The sequence below is a fragment of the Lytechinus pictus genome, chromosome 2, assembly GCF_037042905.1.
Source record: "Lytechinus pictus isolate F3 Inbred chromosome 2, Lp3.0, whole genome shotgun sequence".
Classification (NCBI taxonomy): domain Eukaryota; kingdom Metazoa; phylum Echinodermata; class Echinoidea; order Temnopleuroida; family Toxopneustidae; genus Lytechinus; species Lytechinus pictus.
This window is the reverse complement of record NC_087246.1, coordinates 43,476,702-43,493,470: the sequence shown is the minus strand read 5'-3', so window position 1 is coordinate 43,493,470 and position 16,769 is coordinate 43,476,702. Positions and strand designations below refer to the sequence as shown.

The 16,769-nt window shown below is 39.3% G+C and overlaps 1 protein-coding gene across 1 annotated transcript; it reads right to left on the bottom strand.

The window, feature by feature from the left end:
* Positions 1-3,931: 3,931 nt before the first annotated feature.
* LOC129271617 (adenylate cyclase type 2-like) lies at positions 3,932-16,469 on the bottom strand. Its single transcript, XM_054908922.2, has 3 exons — positions 9,170-16,469; positions 4,439-4,652; positions 3,932-4,065 (listed from the first exon to the last, which is right to left on the bottom strand). The coding sequence occupies exons 1-3, from the start codon at positions 9,278-9,280 to the stop codon at positions 3,932-3,934; spliced, it is 459 nt and encodes a 152-aa protein (XP_054764897.1). The 5' UTR covers positions 9,281-16,469.
* Positions 16,470-16,769: the final 300 nt, after the last annotated feature.

The following is a 16,769-nucleotide window of genomic DNA, read 5'->3' as shown; positions in this document are numbered from 1 at the left end:
TCAACCCAGGTGCTAAATTGTAAGATGTGAAAGTCATTGCAGCTTGTCCTGCATTGTGTGCGCCTCATCGGTGACAGGCTGGAATACTCCCCAGGGAGACATTGTGGGCTGGAATAGCTGATTAAAATGATGACCGGGGTGATAAATATGTCAGCGCTTAGATACATACAATGTCTTAAGCGCATTATAGATAACCAGATGATTGTTATTATTATTATTTTCATTATTATTAGTAGTAGTATTTGTATTATATTTCATTTCGCCTTCCTTTCATTTTTAAAAAATATTTCAAAATATTTTGATATCCGTTCCAGAAATTAATCAAAAGGATACATATCTCGCCAATTAAATTATGGGGGAGCTAAGCTGAAACTTTTTTCATAGGTTATGAAAACGATACATTAAAAAAAAAACACTATCATTTTCCGTATCTTACTAAATAGCGCGATATACGAGCTGGGATCATTTATAGGCCTACTGGTCTGACGCTCACAGTGGCATAGTGAGCCAAAAATGACTGATGGAACAATAGTTCTAAAAAGATGCAAGCGAGCAGGCAAAATTTTTGACATTTTTAATACAGAAATCAATTTTTTTTAAAGAGTTTGACATAATATTCAGAAAATACTATAACATTTCACCCTTTCCATTTCATTTTCTTTCTTCTCTTTTTTTTCTTGGTCGTGAAACATGGCCCCCTAAGCCGCCCCCATCTATACGCCAGTGGACGCCCATGATATTCCCTGAAACTTGGGGCGCCCCACTGCGATTTTTTTTTCTAGGAGCGTCGAGGAACGTATGATGGGGTATAGGCATGCGTGTTAGACCGCGTTGCCGGGGGGGGGGTCATTTTCATTACACAGCGTGTACGTCTTATGTGAAGACAAGGCGTTGGTACAGTGTACATACACCATGGAAATAATCGAATACATCAGAGGGGGGGGGGGTCAAACTCGGACATGAAGGGTTTCTTTACGTAAAAAAAGAAGCCCACAAATAGGACAAATTCGCTGGAAGTGCGAATTTCAGCAGAGTTCCCATTGTAGTGGGGCAATAGCCACAGATGGACCACCAGCTTATGGCAACCACCAGGGGCGTGTTGCCCATAATCACCCGCCGGATCAGTCTCGTGCCACAGTGCTGCATGTAAGGCAGGGGCTGAAAAGGGCGGCCCAAGATATAAACTCTGGCCCTACCACGCAGCTGATCGGAAACCACTTAGAGATACTCGATGCAATGGATGATGTAAGGGCCAACATTGGGTCCTTGGCAACCATTGCCCGAGATGTGCAACGGCAGAGGTAATGTATGATGTTTAAAGAGAACAACAGAACACGAACAACACTACCACATCCAGTCATGAAGATGGTGGTGATAATGATGTTGATGATGGTGATAATAATAATGATGATGATTATAATGATAATACTAATAGTGATGATGATGATGGTGATACAATGATAATGATAATAAGTACAATAACACAAGTTTTCTTCTCATAAAGTTCATTCTTGGAAAATACATAGGCAGCCATATACAGATAAAGGTATATCATTTATAGAAGAAACTCTTGTTTGATTGATTTGTTTTATTTTTGAAACTACGTGTAAAATTATATCCCACATCAACAACAAATTGTTACTTACATTATAACATCATAATGAATATAATTCGACTATTGGCGGACCATATGGATTTTATTTTTGGATTAAAAAAAAAATTTAATTATCCTTTTCCTATCAGTGAAGAAATCAATCATGATCAACATAAAACACATGAGCAACTCACTATTATATATTATCATATTTATCTAAAACCTACAGTGTATATGACATGATGTGGAGACCAGAGCACTGTGTATACGAGAGGATATGGAAACCAGAGTGGAGGGGTGTGCCGAGAAGGTGACACGACATGTAGCCTTTCACAAGTTGGTATTTTCGTGAATATTGATTTTACTTACTGAATGTCTTGGTCATGTTTGTGTGGGACAAAATTTGCCGACAGTAAACATTTTGCGTGACTACAGTACAGGTTTTCGACAAATAAGGTGGGGTTCCGTTGAATTTCACCTGGAGCAAATATCTCCACTTCGGAGCATATTTCGCCAGAGCGATTTTGACGCTAAGAATGGGGTATATCTAAGTTTTTTGTACTGTCATAGTAATTACCGGGTACATGAAAACACGTTTTTTTTTCATTTCAATCACCAGGCATGTAATAAAACTTACACAAATGCTCCCCCCATGAATAAGAATTAAGAATATCTACCCCTCCTTTGTGCTTATCCCTTTTTTTCTTTTTATGTTATGTATCAGGGGCTGGGGGGCTGGGAGGCTTCAGCCCCCCTTTTTTTTCCAAAACTGTGTACAAAAACATAACAAGTGGAATGCCTCTGGCCGTCTCACCTGCATCACGCGATTCAATATAGCACCAGTGCTGATTTTGAAAACTACTATAACTCGCACAAGATGTTCAGTGATACTTGGTTACTCTCATTTCCACGTTTTATGAACTAGACCAATACACTTATAGAGATATGATGGCAATTCAACAAATACCCCCAACGTGGCCAAAGTTCTTTGACCTTACATGACCTTTGACCTTGATCATGTGACCTGAAACTCGCACAGGATGTTCAGTGATACTTGATTACTATTATGTCCAAGTTTTATGAACTAGACCAACACACTTTCAAATTTATGGCTGTAATTCAAAAAATACCCCAATTTGGCCAAAGTTCATTGACCCTAAATGACCTTTGACCTTGATCATGTGACCTGAAACTTGCACAGGATGTTCGGTAATACTTGATTACTATTATGTCCAAGTTTCATGAATCAGATCCATAAACTTTCAAAGTTATGATGGTAATTCAACAGATACCCCCATTCGGCCAAAGTTCATTGACCCTAAATGACCTTTGACCTTGGTCATGTGATGTGAAACTCATGCAGGATGTTCAGTGATACTTGATTAACCTTATGTATAAGTTTCATGAACTAGGTCCATATATTTTCTAAGTTATGATGACATTTCAAAAACTTAACCTTAGGTTAAGATTTTGATGTTGATTCCCCCAACATGGTCTAAGTTCATTGACCCTAAATGACCTTTGACCTTGGTCATGTGACATGAAACTCAGGCAGGATGTTTAGTAATACTTGATTAACCTTATGGCCAAGTTTCATGAACTAGGTCCATATACTTTCTAAGTTATGCTGTCATTTCAAAAACTTAACCTCAGGTTAAGATTTGGTGTTGACGCCGCCGCCGCCGTCGCCGTCGCCGTCGGAAAAGCGGCGCCTATAGTCTCACTCTGCTATGCAGGTGAGACAAAAATGACCATATGATTGTGATTTTTAACATGGTCAGCCCCCCACTTTGAAAACCATTCAACGGCCCCTGTGTATGTCATGTAATATATCATGCAAATTATAATATACAAATTTGTAAATTGACGCCTTCAGTCTGTGCTACAATTGTTATGTGCATGAAAGTGCAAATAAATAAATAATTGTCACATTATCGGAGCAATTTACGGCGGAGCAGATGTCGGCGGAGCAAATATTGACGGAGCAGATGTCGGCGGAGCAGATGTCGGCGGAGCAATTTTCAGCGGAGCAGATGTCGGCGGAGCAGATGTCGGCTGAGCAAATATTGGCGGAGCAAGTGTTGACGGAGCAAATGTCGGCGGAGCAATTGTCCGGAGAAATTGTCGGCGGAGCAGATGTCAGCGGGTCAAAAAATGTCACGCAGCGGATTTATCACAAAAAATGTTGGGGGGAGGCTGAATCAGCCCCAGTCTAATTAGGGTTAAACTACATTACAATATCAATACACAGAAAATATTTGGTAAAAATGCATTTTGAAATTCATATCCACAATAATTTAAAATATAAATATCTTGAATCAAATTGAAATTGAACAATTACTGTACCTGTATTTCACCAATCATTCCAGTGGTATCCATTCTACTTGCCACATTGACAGTATTTCCCCAGATATCATACTGGGGTTTTCTTGCTCCAATCACACCAGCCACAACAGGACCATGGTTAATACCTGGGTGAAAATTATTAATTGGAAAATAATATCCTTTCTCCTAGATGAGAATTATAATTTGTTAATAATATGATACTTATTACAACATATGATACTTAATTCAAAATATGGATCCATTGTATTTTTCAAACTTAAATACATTATATCCCACTATCTTCATTTCAAATGACTTATTTCTTTAGCTATAATTAAGTTGAATGCTGACATTTCAATTGCTAAAACACATGAATCTTTGACACTTGGAAATTATATTTTACCCTGAAATAACAAATATTTACATTGGATCTCCTAATTTCATAGTTAGCATCATCATCATCATCACCACCACCATCATTATAATCATCATCAAACATACAACCCTGTAAGTTCTTACCTATCCTGAGTTTGAAGTCATTAAAAGCCTGTTTGTTGAGTTGTTCTAGTTTATCCTGTAAAGCCATAGCAAACTCAGTAAGGACTCCTACATAGTACAGAGACTGTTTGGTACTGACTCCTGATTCTGGCTGTTTCAGACCAGCCGCAGACATATATGTACTACCAATGGTCTTGATTTTCTCAACACAGCTATATTTAGGCTTTGATAGGAGCTGAAATAGAATAAAGACTACCAATATATTAATAAAATGAACAAGTGGAGCGCCTCTGGCAGTATCACCTGCATTACGCGATTCAATATAGCAGCAGTGCTGACTTTGAAAACTACTATAAAATAAGTATTCACAATTTTAAACACCATTCATTTAATGATACAATACTACGTTCATTGACCCTAAATGACATTTGAACTTGATCATGTGACCTAAGACTTGTCAGGCATACTTGATTACCCCTATGTCCACAATTCATAAACTATATCCATAATCTTTGAAAGTCATGACAGCAATTCAATGATTACCTCCAACATGGCCAAAGTTCATTGACCTTAATGACCTTTGACCTCGGTCATGTGACATGAAACTCGCACAGTATGTTTAGTGATACTTGATTACTCTTATGTCCAAGTTTTATGAACTAGACCAATACATTTTCAGAGTTACATGTATGATAGTAATTCAACAAATACCCTAGCCTCTTGTCGAGGCCCTGGCGGCTGCTTCCCGAGCGAAGCGAGGGATATAGCGAAGCACAGCACAGCTAGCCAGGGCCTCTTGACATCTGAGCCGAATTTCACAGACTTTCTTGTTTTTTTATTGCTTTTACCAATATTCCGACCAAAAACTGGTCGGTGAAAATCATCCAATGAGAGCGCGGGCTGCTATGACGTCATATTGAATATTCATGAGCTAATTTTGAATGGCGACCCGTGGATTCTCGGCGAAGAGTGACGACGAAATATCAAAGAGCATTGAATATGCCTCTGAAATGTTGAATATTGAAAGATTTAAGGATTTGCAAGTCGATGAAATTAAATCTGCACTGAAAGGATGAGATGTTATTGTAAATCTACCCACAGGATATGGAAAAAATGTAATCTTTCATGCGATTCCACCATGTGTCGATTATCGATCTCCGCGGTGCAGTGAGGGAGTCGAATTGTTCAGTTGGTGTTTCCCCTTGACTCGAGTCTGACCAGGCCGATCTCCCGGGATGTTTGGGTCGATGATGGGTCTGTTACGGCTGGTACTAATAGTAGCAGTATTACCACTACTTGTAGCATTTTGCTGGTTATATCCCTTTTAGTGTCCCGCAATTAAATGAATCCCCTGCAGAATAGTGGACTACTAGTATTCCGAACCCCAGACGAAACAGCTTGACATTCATTGGTTTACTAGGTGACCGGTAAAATTCATGACTCATGTATATTCAGTAGGAAGAAGTTCCTAATGAATATATAATTCAGCTCAGATGTCAAGAGGCCCTAGCTCGCTGCGCTCGCCAGGCCTAATTCGCTTCGCGAATAAGGAAATCCCTCGCTTCGCTCGGGAAGCAGCAGCCAGGGCCTCTACAAATACCCCTACAAATGGCCAATGACCTTTGACCTTCATCATGTGACCAGAAACTCACACAGGATGTTCATAATACTTGATTACTCTTATGTCCAAGTTTCATGAATCAGATCCATAAACTTTTAAAGTTATGATGGTAATACACCAAATACCCCCAACATGGCAAAAGTTCATTGACCTTAAATGACCTTTGACCTTGGTCATCTACCAGACACTCGGGCAGGATGTTCAGTAATATTTGATTACTCTTATGGCCAAGTTGCATGAACTAGGTCCATATACTTTCTAAGTTATGACATTTCAAAAACTTAACCTTAGGTTATGATTTCGAAATTGACTCCCCCAACATGGTCTGAGTTCATTGACCCTAAATGATCTTTGACGTTAGTCATCTGACCTGAAACTCAAAAAGGATGTTCAGTAATACTTGATTATCCTGATGTTTAAGTTTCATGAACTAGGTCCATATACTTTCTAAGTTATGCTGTCATTTCAAAAACTTAATCTTTGGTTAAGATTTGATGTTGACGCCGCCACAGTCATCGGAAAAGCGGCGCCGGGAGTCTCACTCCGCTTCGCAGGCGAGAAAAAAATAATATCAGTGGAGCCAAATTGTATATGTGGATTGTAGTTCTCATAGACATACTATAACAGCAAATAAGAAGTTTACAGGTGTATTAATGTTACATCCTATATATATGTCCCAGTAACCAGTCAAAGTAGTAACTACTGACTCCATACCCTGTCTTAAAATGGCCATTTTAAACTCCCCATAGTAGATAGAATGACCAATTTCACATTGCTTTCAATAATTTGGCTTCACTCTCCAGGACAAAGCTTAAAATATCTTTGACTCTAAAAGACCTTTGACCTTGGTCATGTGACCTGAAACTCAGGCAGGATCTTCAGCGATACACTATTACCCTTATGTATAAGTTTCATGAACTAGGTCCATATATTTTCTAAGTTATGATGACATTTCAAAAACTTAACCTTGGTTAAGATTTCAATATTGATTCCCCCAACATGGTCTAAGTTCATTGACCCTAAATGACCTTTGACCATGGTCATGTGACCCGAAACTCAAGCAGGATGTTCAGTAATACTTGATTACCCTTATGTCCAAGCTTCATGAACTAGGTACATATACTTTCTAAGTTATGATGACATTTCAAAAACTTAACCTTGGTTAAGATTTCAATGTTGACGACGCCATCGCCGCTGCCGTCGGACAAGCGGCGCCTATAGCCTCGCTCAGCTATGCAGGCGAGACAAAAATAAGCAGCAATTACTTTAGAATGGGCAAAAATTTCATCACACTGGAGAAATAAAAATGCACAAAAGAAATGCCCAATGTTGGTTGGACAGATAATTACCCTCATGGAGCATTTTTACCCAATATATTTTAGAGTGTATAATGTACATACATGTACATGTATGTCATGAAAATACCTGATTTTCTTATTTATGAGCTAACTGGATACATCTAATTGATATGATATATTATTGTCAGATAATATGCTTTCTAAATAATTAGTACACAAATATTTGCACAATAGCGCCATCATACGCACTTCCGTTCAACACAACGCAATCAGTTGCAACATGCATTCTCGTTGCGAGCTCTCGTAAAGCTGAGACATGTTGCTGCACAAGGCGAGGAGCTGGTGGGAGGGACTTCAGAATATTTCATAAGTTGTCATGCGGAAACCAACTCCCATATTTAATGAGCTGTGACCTTTGACCTGCGGACTCCGAATTTGATCTTAGCCTGTAATTTTTGGTGTCATCTACCTACACACCAACATTTTTAAAAATCCATTAAATAGTTTCGAGTTATTGCGCGGAAACCAACTCGCATATTTAATGAGCTGTGACCTTTGACCTGCGCACTCCGAATTCAAATTTAGTCTGTATTTTGGTGTCATCTACCTACACACCAAATTTTTTAAAAATCCATTGAATAATTTTCGAGTTATTGCGCAGAAACCAAGTGGGGGGACGGACGAACGGACAGGGGCAGTGCTTAATGCCCCCTCCGGACTTCGTCTGCGGGAGCATAAAAATCAGTCAAGTAATTACTTTATAAATTGTTCTTATAAACACAGAACTATGTTCTTTTTTGGGATAGGAATTGCAGATTATTCAGATCATTCTAAAATGAACTGAAACAGATTATTCCACAACTCGTTGATACTCATTTGCTGATGTTTATGTTTTGACAGCTTGTGAGCCTCAATGTTGGCAAAATTTTATATCATAATAAATTCAGTTTGATTGAAATCTACAATTCTATCTTATAGCTTAATTATTGGGTGGTCAAACAGCCTGATTATATTAATAAGTCAAGTTCACATCAAACACAATGTGAGTAGTGTAGAGTAGATGTGTCCTTGTTATTGCCGTAAAGTAGTGCTCTCATATATTGAAATTACATATTGTGACGGATTTAGAAAAATAATTGTTTTGAATGAATACTGTAAGAATAATATATTCAGTATTGACATTTTCTTTACTGGGTTTATGAGTGATAATTTCAGATGTCTAACAATTACAAAATTGCATGTTTAAGATGTTTTTTTTGCTTCGTATAAAATATTCACTAAAAATAGAAAATTCATATTGTGGCTGGGCTGATAAAACCTTGTGTCTCAAAACTTTAATATTCTGATGACAGCTCAGAATAAGCTAGATTTTAGAGTTAAACATGGGTAGCTACCTAAATTTGCCTCAAAAGAGTTTTCCAGACAATATGAGACCACCATAGCTATATTTCTAAATGCAGCCTTTTCGAAGCTGCCCTCAAAATGTTTTAATTTTGAGATATGAGGTTTTGTCAGCCCAGCCACGATATGTCACATTAATAAAAAATAGCACTCTACAAATAATTGGCTAACACAAATCTCAAAGCATTTAATGAAATATTGTTTAATATGGGATGAAAGAATAAAGCATGATATGCAAGAATAAATGAAATAAGAATACAATTTTAAGTATGAATGTCTAATTTGATGAAAACAGGGGGAATCAAGCTGAGCAAGAGCAATGTAAACAGAGGTGTCAATAACATAATTATTTTTCCAACACAAACTGTGAAAACTGAGCCTTCATTAAAAGAGCTGCAAAGATCTTTCTTTGAAGATACAATGAGAACACACCTCATCAAAGTCTGCAATGATTTCATTGAGTAGTCTCAGACACTCTAGACCCTCATTATTGACATCAGTCTCGGTGTAAAACTCCTTGAAGTTTGGTATGGAGGCAAACATCACTGCAATCAGATTATATGACTGGTGATAGAGCTCCTAACAAAACAATAAAAAGAAACATGAGTTAAAACATGTAAATTTGTATTTTTAATTATTTCTTGGACTAGTATCTATCCATAATTTTACATCAGTGATAATTTTTTTGATACATATAATGTTTGAAAGGACTTACTGTTTTAAGTTGAATTTTCATCTGAAATACAACTTAATGGAGTATATTTTATTTCACTGCAACATAATTAAATCCAGTCAGCAGAGCAATGTACTAAATAGAACTAATACTTTATTGTTCATTTTATCATTTATCATTATGCCATTGCACGTACATTTATAGCTACATGTATTTTTTCAACAAAGATGAAAACTAGCCTTTAGCTCTTTGATCTGAATCTTGTTGTGCTGATTACATTTTCAAGGATACTGTTTTTTTTGTTCTCACTTGAAAATACATGAAACTACTTACTTGAATTTCTTTTTTTGGCAAGATAATTGGATACATCTACTTGATTTATGCTAGTTTATGCTAATCAACTCGCACACCGAAACAATAGACATAAAATTTATTGCGCGATAGCGCCATCTCCCTGTGCGTCTTACTACAGAGATCAATGTACTCTGACATCCATCTTCCTCAAATTAAGCCTGTGACATTGAGACATGTTGCCCCGAAAGGTGAGGGGCCTGTGGGAGGGACTCAATTAGATGTATCCAGTTATCTTGTAAATAAGAAAATCGGGTATTCTTAAAGATTTACTTCAATAACTAGGAAACATCTACTTGATTTATGCTAGACGAGGCATGTCTAAAGCAAAAAGTAAGAACGCAAAGAACTACGGAGATTAAGACATGGAGTCCGCTGTCTTCAGGGCTGAGGAGGAAAATTTCACCTCCTCAGATGGAGTGTCATTCAAAAGGAAAGACATGAAGAGTTGGCAGAACACCAAAAAGCGGCCCTCAAAAAATCGTCAGGTGGAATACCTTGGAAAAGGGCCCACGACGACCCGATACTCCTAGTATCGTGGGCCTTCGGCCTTGCATCGGAAGAATTACGAACACACTCTGTCTAATTGAGACAGCATTTCAAAGCCCAGAAAGGACACCAAACTTTATCTTCAGAAAAGAAGGAAAGTCTGAGAGGGGAGCCAGAAGGACTCCACAGACCCAAACGCGACAATTTGCTTCCTGACAATAACGAAGGTGTGGGAATCGAGCAAACTGATGTTGACGCCGCCGTCCGAAAAGCGGCGCTTATAGACTCACTCTGCTATGCAGGTGAGACAAAAATTGTATTTGAGTAGCTTGTGCATTTTATGCACATTTTAATTTTATTAATTTTCTAGAAATTGTGAAAATATTTACCATGATTTTCTTATTTACGCAATAACTATATATATTCATTTGGTTTGCTAGTTCATTACGATTTTCCTGCGCGCGCACTGCATCTCCCTATGAACGCACTATCCCAAGATCATCGCGCAAATTGGCGTCCATTTCCTCTCATGAGCCTGAACGCAAGACATGTTGCCACGCAGGTGGGAGGGTTCAAATGAATATATCCAGTTATTTCGTAAATAAGAAAATCATGGTAAGTATTTTCATAATTTACTGTCAATAACTGGGATATATTCATTTGATTTGCTAGACCAACACGGATTCAACGTGAAAGGAGGCATGTCTTGAAAAATAAGGGCGCAAAATTTAGGGAGATTAAGACACGGAGGACGCTGCCTTAAAGGCAGAGGAGGCAAACAAGGTCTCTCCCGAAGGAATGTCCTTTAGATAAAAGGAAGTGAAGGAATTGGAAGAATGCCAAAAGGCGGCTCCTAAGATGTCTCCATTGAAAACAACCCAAGAAGTAGCGATACTTCTAGTATCATGGGCTCTCGGCCTAGTGTCAGAAAGGAGAGCATCATCACCAGGGAGAGAGGAAACGCATAGCACCTCCGACCCCCCCAGTGAAGGGAGAACACATCCAGGGAAGGCTTGCTGACCTGTGAGGCCGCCCTCTCGTACGCAGCCTGAAATCCTTGGTTAAAGGAATATCCTGAGGGGTCTTGCGTGGCTGCGAGAAAAACAAGGAATCCATTTCTCCCTCTACCTGCTCGTTGGCGGGGTAGATATGTGGGAGGTATCTTTGAGATTTCTATGGCGTCCTGGGCCGTGCTGACAGAGGGCTGAGGAGCCAGGCTACCCAGAGGATCAGGGATGAAATCATCCTGCGATAAAGCCTGTTCCGCCACCCGAGGGGGGGAATCGACCCACGTCTCCTCTCCGGGCGGAGCCCCGAGAGAAGCAGGAGCCCGTGAAAACGGACCGCCCTGAGGTGCCGGGCTTACGGCCGAGGATTTCTTCTTCTTCTTCTTTGGCGGCTCCGACAGCGGAGCAGAAGAAGGAGCAAGAGACAGGGCGGGCCCTGATTTCTTCAACCTAGCTCTCCCCGGGGGGCTTACCTACCGAGAAGAAAGGTCCGCCGAATCTGACTACAAAGTCTCTTGTGACTAGGGGCTGGTAGCCCTTTGCTGATGCTCCCTTGAGTCTGACACGGCATCAAGCCTAGACGTTGCCGGGAAGAGAGACCCGTGCTCTCCCCCTGGTCTTGAGGTGACCCGATAGCCGGTGGGTCTGACAGCCCTGGAGGAGTCAAAGTTTTCTGAGCTAGTACGATGCTCCCCAAAATAGGTTCAGGTTCCGACGCGGATACCTTGGCTATCACTTTTCGGGCACTTGGTCGCAGTTCCACGGTTCCACCCTTTTTCTGTGGGGCATGTGGACGCGCTTCCACGGTTGCACCCCCATGGGCACGTGGACTTGGATCCACGGTTCCACCCTTGTTGGAGCCCACGAGGGGTCTCTCTGTTATTTTCTACATTAGCACTGATAGGAAACACTACTCCAGTGTTAGGCACCTCTTCAGCGGCCATGTTGAGCTCGTCTAAGGAAGAATCCGCGAGGCTCATGCTGACATAGAATCTGAATCTAGTAGCGAGTAGAAAGAAACAGAGAAAATTGGGGGTAAAGGGGTAAAAAAAAACAGAACCCTGAAGTCAAAAGACTTCAAACAAATTAAGAGATCAAAACAAACTGAAGAGAATTAAATTAATTTAATATCTCTGAGAGGATAAGTACAAGAAAGGTACTATCACAAGAAAAGAAACAATAATAATTACGAAAATTATTATGTATTATTCTTTTTTTTTGTCCGTTAAGAAAACACAAGGAGAGACGCTCTTGCTAAATTCCTGAAAGGAAAAGAAGGGAGCACCTAAAAGAAAAAACGAGTTTTTTTTTGTGTGTGTGTTGAAGTTTGTTCAAAAAATTTTCTAAGTCCAAGACGAAGAACAGGATCAGCTAAGAAAAAAATAATTTTTTTGACAAGAAGTCGAAAAAAAAGGAAGTATCCGGAGACCGGCAGCTGACCTGAAAAAGAAAGAAGTAAAAAACTTACTTTCCTGAAAAGGAAGACCGGAAAAAAAAATTCTTGCGAAGAAATTTTTTTTTAAGACAAGGTCTAAGAAATTTTCTTTTTAATTAAAAATAATTAATTCACAAGAACAATAGTAACAAAGGGATTGATTGAAACAAAGGAATCAATCAACCAACTCGAAAACAAGAACAACAGAGTTGAAACAAGATTAAGACGGAAGGTAGGACGCTCCTCACAGTCCAGCAGAACCTATCTGTGGAAAGGTGAATAAATTCAAATTCAATTCAAGACGAAGCGAAAAGCGTAAAGTCAATGAATTAAAAGAATTATAAGGAAATATAAAGAAAGAAGGAAGCATCAGATCAACGCCCGTGGCACGCAGGAGAGCGCGGAGCTGCAGGGGAAGCAAAGGCAGTGTAACTCAGTCGGTTAGAGCGCCTGTTCCGGATAAGATCGTAGATCTCAACGTGCGTGGGTTTGAGTCCCGCAGCATGCCGGAAGACGTCTAACAAGAAACTGATGCTTGCGTTGTGTGTTAGCGTGCCTCACCGCTGTGTTCAGTGCGGGTGTGAATGCAGTTGGAAAACATTCCGTCCATCGGAAAGGACGCAAATGTTGGTCCCGTGTATAGGAGTCACAACCTATGCACGTTAAAACCAATACACTATTCATTAAAGAGTAGGGTGTTCACCCGGTGTATTGCACCTGCCGGTCCCCGGTACTACAATACTGCAAGAATCTTCAAGATTGAAGGAGGCAGTGTAGCTTGAAGAAGAATGACAAATCTTTATGTGAAGGAAATTCAGATTTTTACTTGAAATTCTTCAGAGTTTTTGGAAACAGTGCTGGATGCTATAAATTTTTGTGAGCATCTGAACATATTTGTCAAAATGTGTTATTTGTCATGTAGTGACCAAACTAATTTCTTTGATTTTAAACTTAGATTTGTTATTTGTAATTATAACTGAGATCTTGCATATAACATCTCGTCACAGAGACTCAAATAATGTTTCAACTCTAAATGTCACTGGTTTTATCATTCAGTCTGTCTCCAAGGCGTGGGATCTAGGGTTAATCATCGAGAATGAATTAGGAATGAAGTCCCATGTTAACAATATTTGTAGGGCTGCAGCAATTTGGCTACAAAAATATTGAAAAATTAGAAAATATCTTGATAGGAAAACAGAAAAGTTGGTACATGCCTTCATCTTAAGTTACTTATATAATAATAGTTTGCTATTTGGAATACAGGAATCACTTCTTGACAAATTACAACATATCAAAAATTCTGCTGCAAGACTTATAACTCAAAAAGGAAAGTTTGAACACATCACCCCTATCTTATCTGACCTTCATTGGCTACCCATTCGATAAAGGACAAAATATAAACTTCTCATATTAACATTCAAATGTATACATGGTATTGCCCCTGCTTATCTTAAAGAACTTGTTAAAGTTCATAAACCCAGGCGTAATCTCTGTTCTGGTTCACAAAATCTTCTCTCTGAAATTACTGTCAAGACCAAATCATAAGGAGATCGGGCTTTCCAGAAAGCTGCACCAACACAATGGAATTCTCTCCCACCGACTTTACAAAATACTACCCAGCTTGAGCAATTCCAAGTACAATTAAAAACCCACCTCTTTCAGAATGTGTAACTAAGTTAAGTTAAATCTATTTTTTAATATTCTTGGATGTTTATAATTACGTATATTTAATGATTAATTCTTAAATCTACAATTATAACATCATCTTCCGCTTTCTTCACGCATACAGACCTGTAGGTGTTATGTGTCTATTATTGACATCATAATTGGAACGGAGACATGGTTAAAACCAGAAATGCACAGTTCTGAAATATTTCCAGTGGGATACAATGTCATCAGAAGGGACCGTCAAGACAGGCCTGGTGGTGGTGTTCTCATTGCGATAAAGGACAGCTTTTCATTTCAACAACTTTCTAGTGATGTCCAATGTGAGAATGTCTTCATTAAAGTATCACTGAGTGGACGCAAATCTCTTGTGATTAGTGCCCTGTATCGACCTCCTTCCAGTGATACTTCGTACTTAGAAGCAGTTTGCTCTCTCTATCATTTGGATCGGTGGAGATCTTAAATTACCAGGAATTGACTGGGAAACCCTAACTTCAGACAGTCAACGGACCCCTGCACGGCTGAGTGGACGCTTCATTGAAATGATTCATAGTTGTAACCTCTAACAGATGGTTGATTTTACAACAAGGAATGAGAACATACTCGATCTTTTCACGACTATTCGGCCTTCCTTGGTATCTGAATGCAAACCACTCCCTGGTCTAGGTGACCATGATATTGTAATGGTCTATTCCCGCATCACACCTCAACGGACTAAACCTGTTAAGCGAAAGATTTACCTCTGGAAACGAGCAGAAGTCCGTCAGATGAAAGAGAAATGCATATCCTTCAGCCAGTCCTTAACATCCAGATTTAACTCTGACAGCTCTATCTCTGATATGTGGTTGTCCATAAAACCTAATCTTCTTGATATCCAAGATCAACATAAATACTAAAGTGAAGCGCTTGTCAAGAAGAAAGAAGCGCCAGTATGCAAGGGCAAGGAGCCAAACAGGTACCGAGGAAGATTTCGAGAAATACAGAGCCCTAAAGAAAGAGTCAAGATCTGCATGTAAACAGGCATATAATGACTACATCAGGAATATCATATCTCCTGACTCGAAGAGCAACCCAAAGCGATTCTGGTCATTTATCAAGAGTAAGAAGTGTGATACAGCTGGTGTTGCTCCGTTGAAGTCATCAAATGGAATCATCCAATCTGACTGCACCTCGAAGTCAAACACTGTGAATCAACAGTTTGCATCAGTCTTTACGAAGGATGAGTGTCTCACCAACATCCCTGATAAAGGTGATAGTCCTCATCCATCCATGTGTGAAATTGACATTTCTGCAACTGGTGTCAATAAGCTGCTATCCGGACTTGATCCTCATAAAGCAACAGGCCCAGATGGAATTTCTGCCAGATTACTGAAAACACCTGCTAATGAGATTACCCCAGCGCTTACGATACTCTTTAAAGCATCTATCCATCAAGGCATTATCCCAGATGACTGGAGAATGGCAAATGTTGCTCCCGTGTTGTAGTAATTCATCACTTTATTAACATTCAAATCGTTCAAACAAAGGAATAAAATATATACAAACATAGAAGAAAGGAACGCCCAGGACATATCTGAGTAACAGAACAAGCAGGACATACATAAATAACATAGATTATATTAACATAATAGCGTATACAATACATTACTATAATTACCCCGAATCAAAGTATTAAAACAAGCATGAAATTATTATATAGAAGTACAGTATGTAGAAGAAAAACGGGAACTAAAGCAGTTGAGAAAAGAGAGGTAGAAATAAAAGAAGGGAGAGATGGTACATACAAAGGTGAAATAAAAAATAGAAGAGAAGGAATGAGAAAGGGGGAGAGTAAAAGAGAGAGGAGAGAGAGTGAGAGGGTGAGGGCTGGTGGGAGAGAGAGGGGGGGGGGGGGTGTGAGAGAGAAAGAGAAAGAAAAACGACATGTGACTTCCAGGGCATTACATAAATTTAAATGATTGCACATAATTATACCCCGACACAGGCAAATGACCAGATTACGTTTCTGTCTTCCTTGGATACATATAAATGGATATTTGTTTCCCTCCACACATCATACACTCTCAGAAAGAAGAAAGAAAAAGCATTGGGCTGGTCAACACATGAATCCACCAACCGCTGGGCAAAGAAAATTGCACACGAAACGAATGCATTTTATCAATCAACAGTCGGAAGACCCATACGCCCACCAACGGCAATACATTGAACGAAATATCCCCGAGAGTGTATGCTATGGGGGGGGGGTCACATTTTGGAAATCCTCACAATTCGTAGTATTTTTTTGTTAAAATTATTTTTTTGTCTTACGGTACTTGGTTATTATTCCAGAGAACTACAAACCCATATCTCTGACATCTATCTCGTGCAAAGTCCTAGAACATGTTCTCTGCAGCTCTATTATGGATCAACTGG

Bases quoted from the DNA above. Each gene is read 5' to 3' on its own strand.
- LOC129271617 (XM_054908922.2), bottom strand. From the start codon at position 9,280: ATGTTTGCCTCCATACCAAACTTCAAGGAGTTTTACACCGAGACTGAT. The intron at 4,653-9,169 runs GTGTGTTCTCAT...ATTCTATTTCAG, and splicing joins TCATTGCAGACTTTGATGAG to CTCCTATCAAAGCCTAAATA. The intron at 4,066-4,438 runs GTAAGAACTTAC...ATTTTCACCCAG, and splicing joins TGACTTCAAACTCAGGATAG to GTATTAACCATGGTCCTGTT.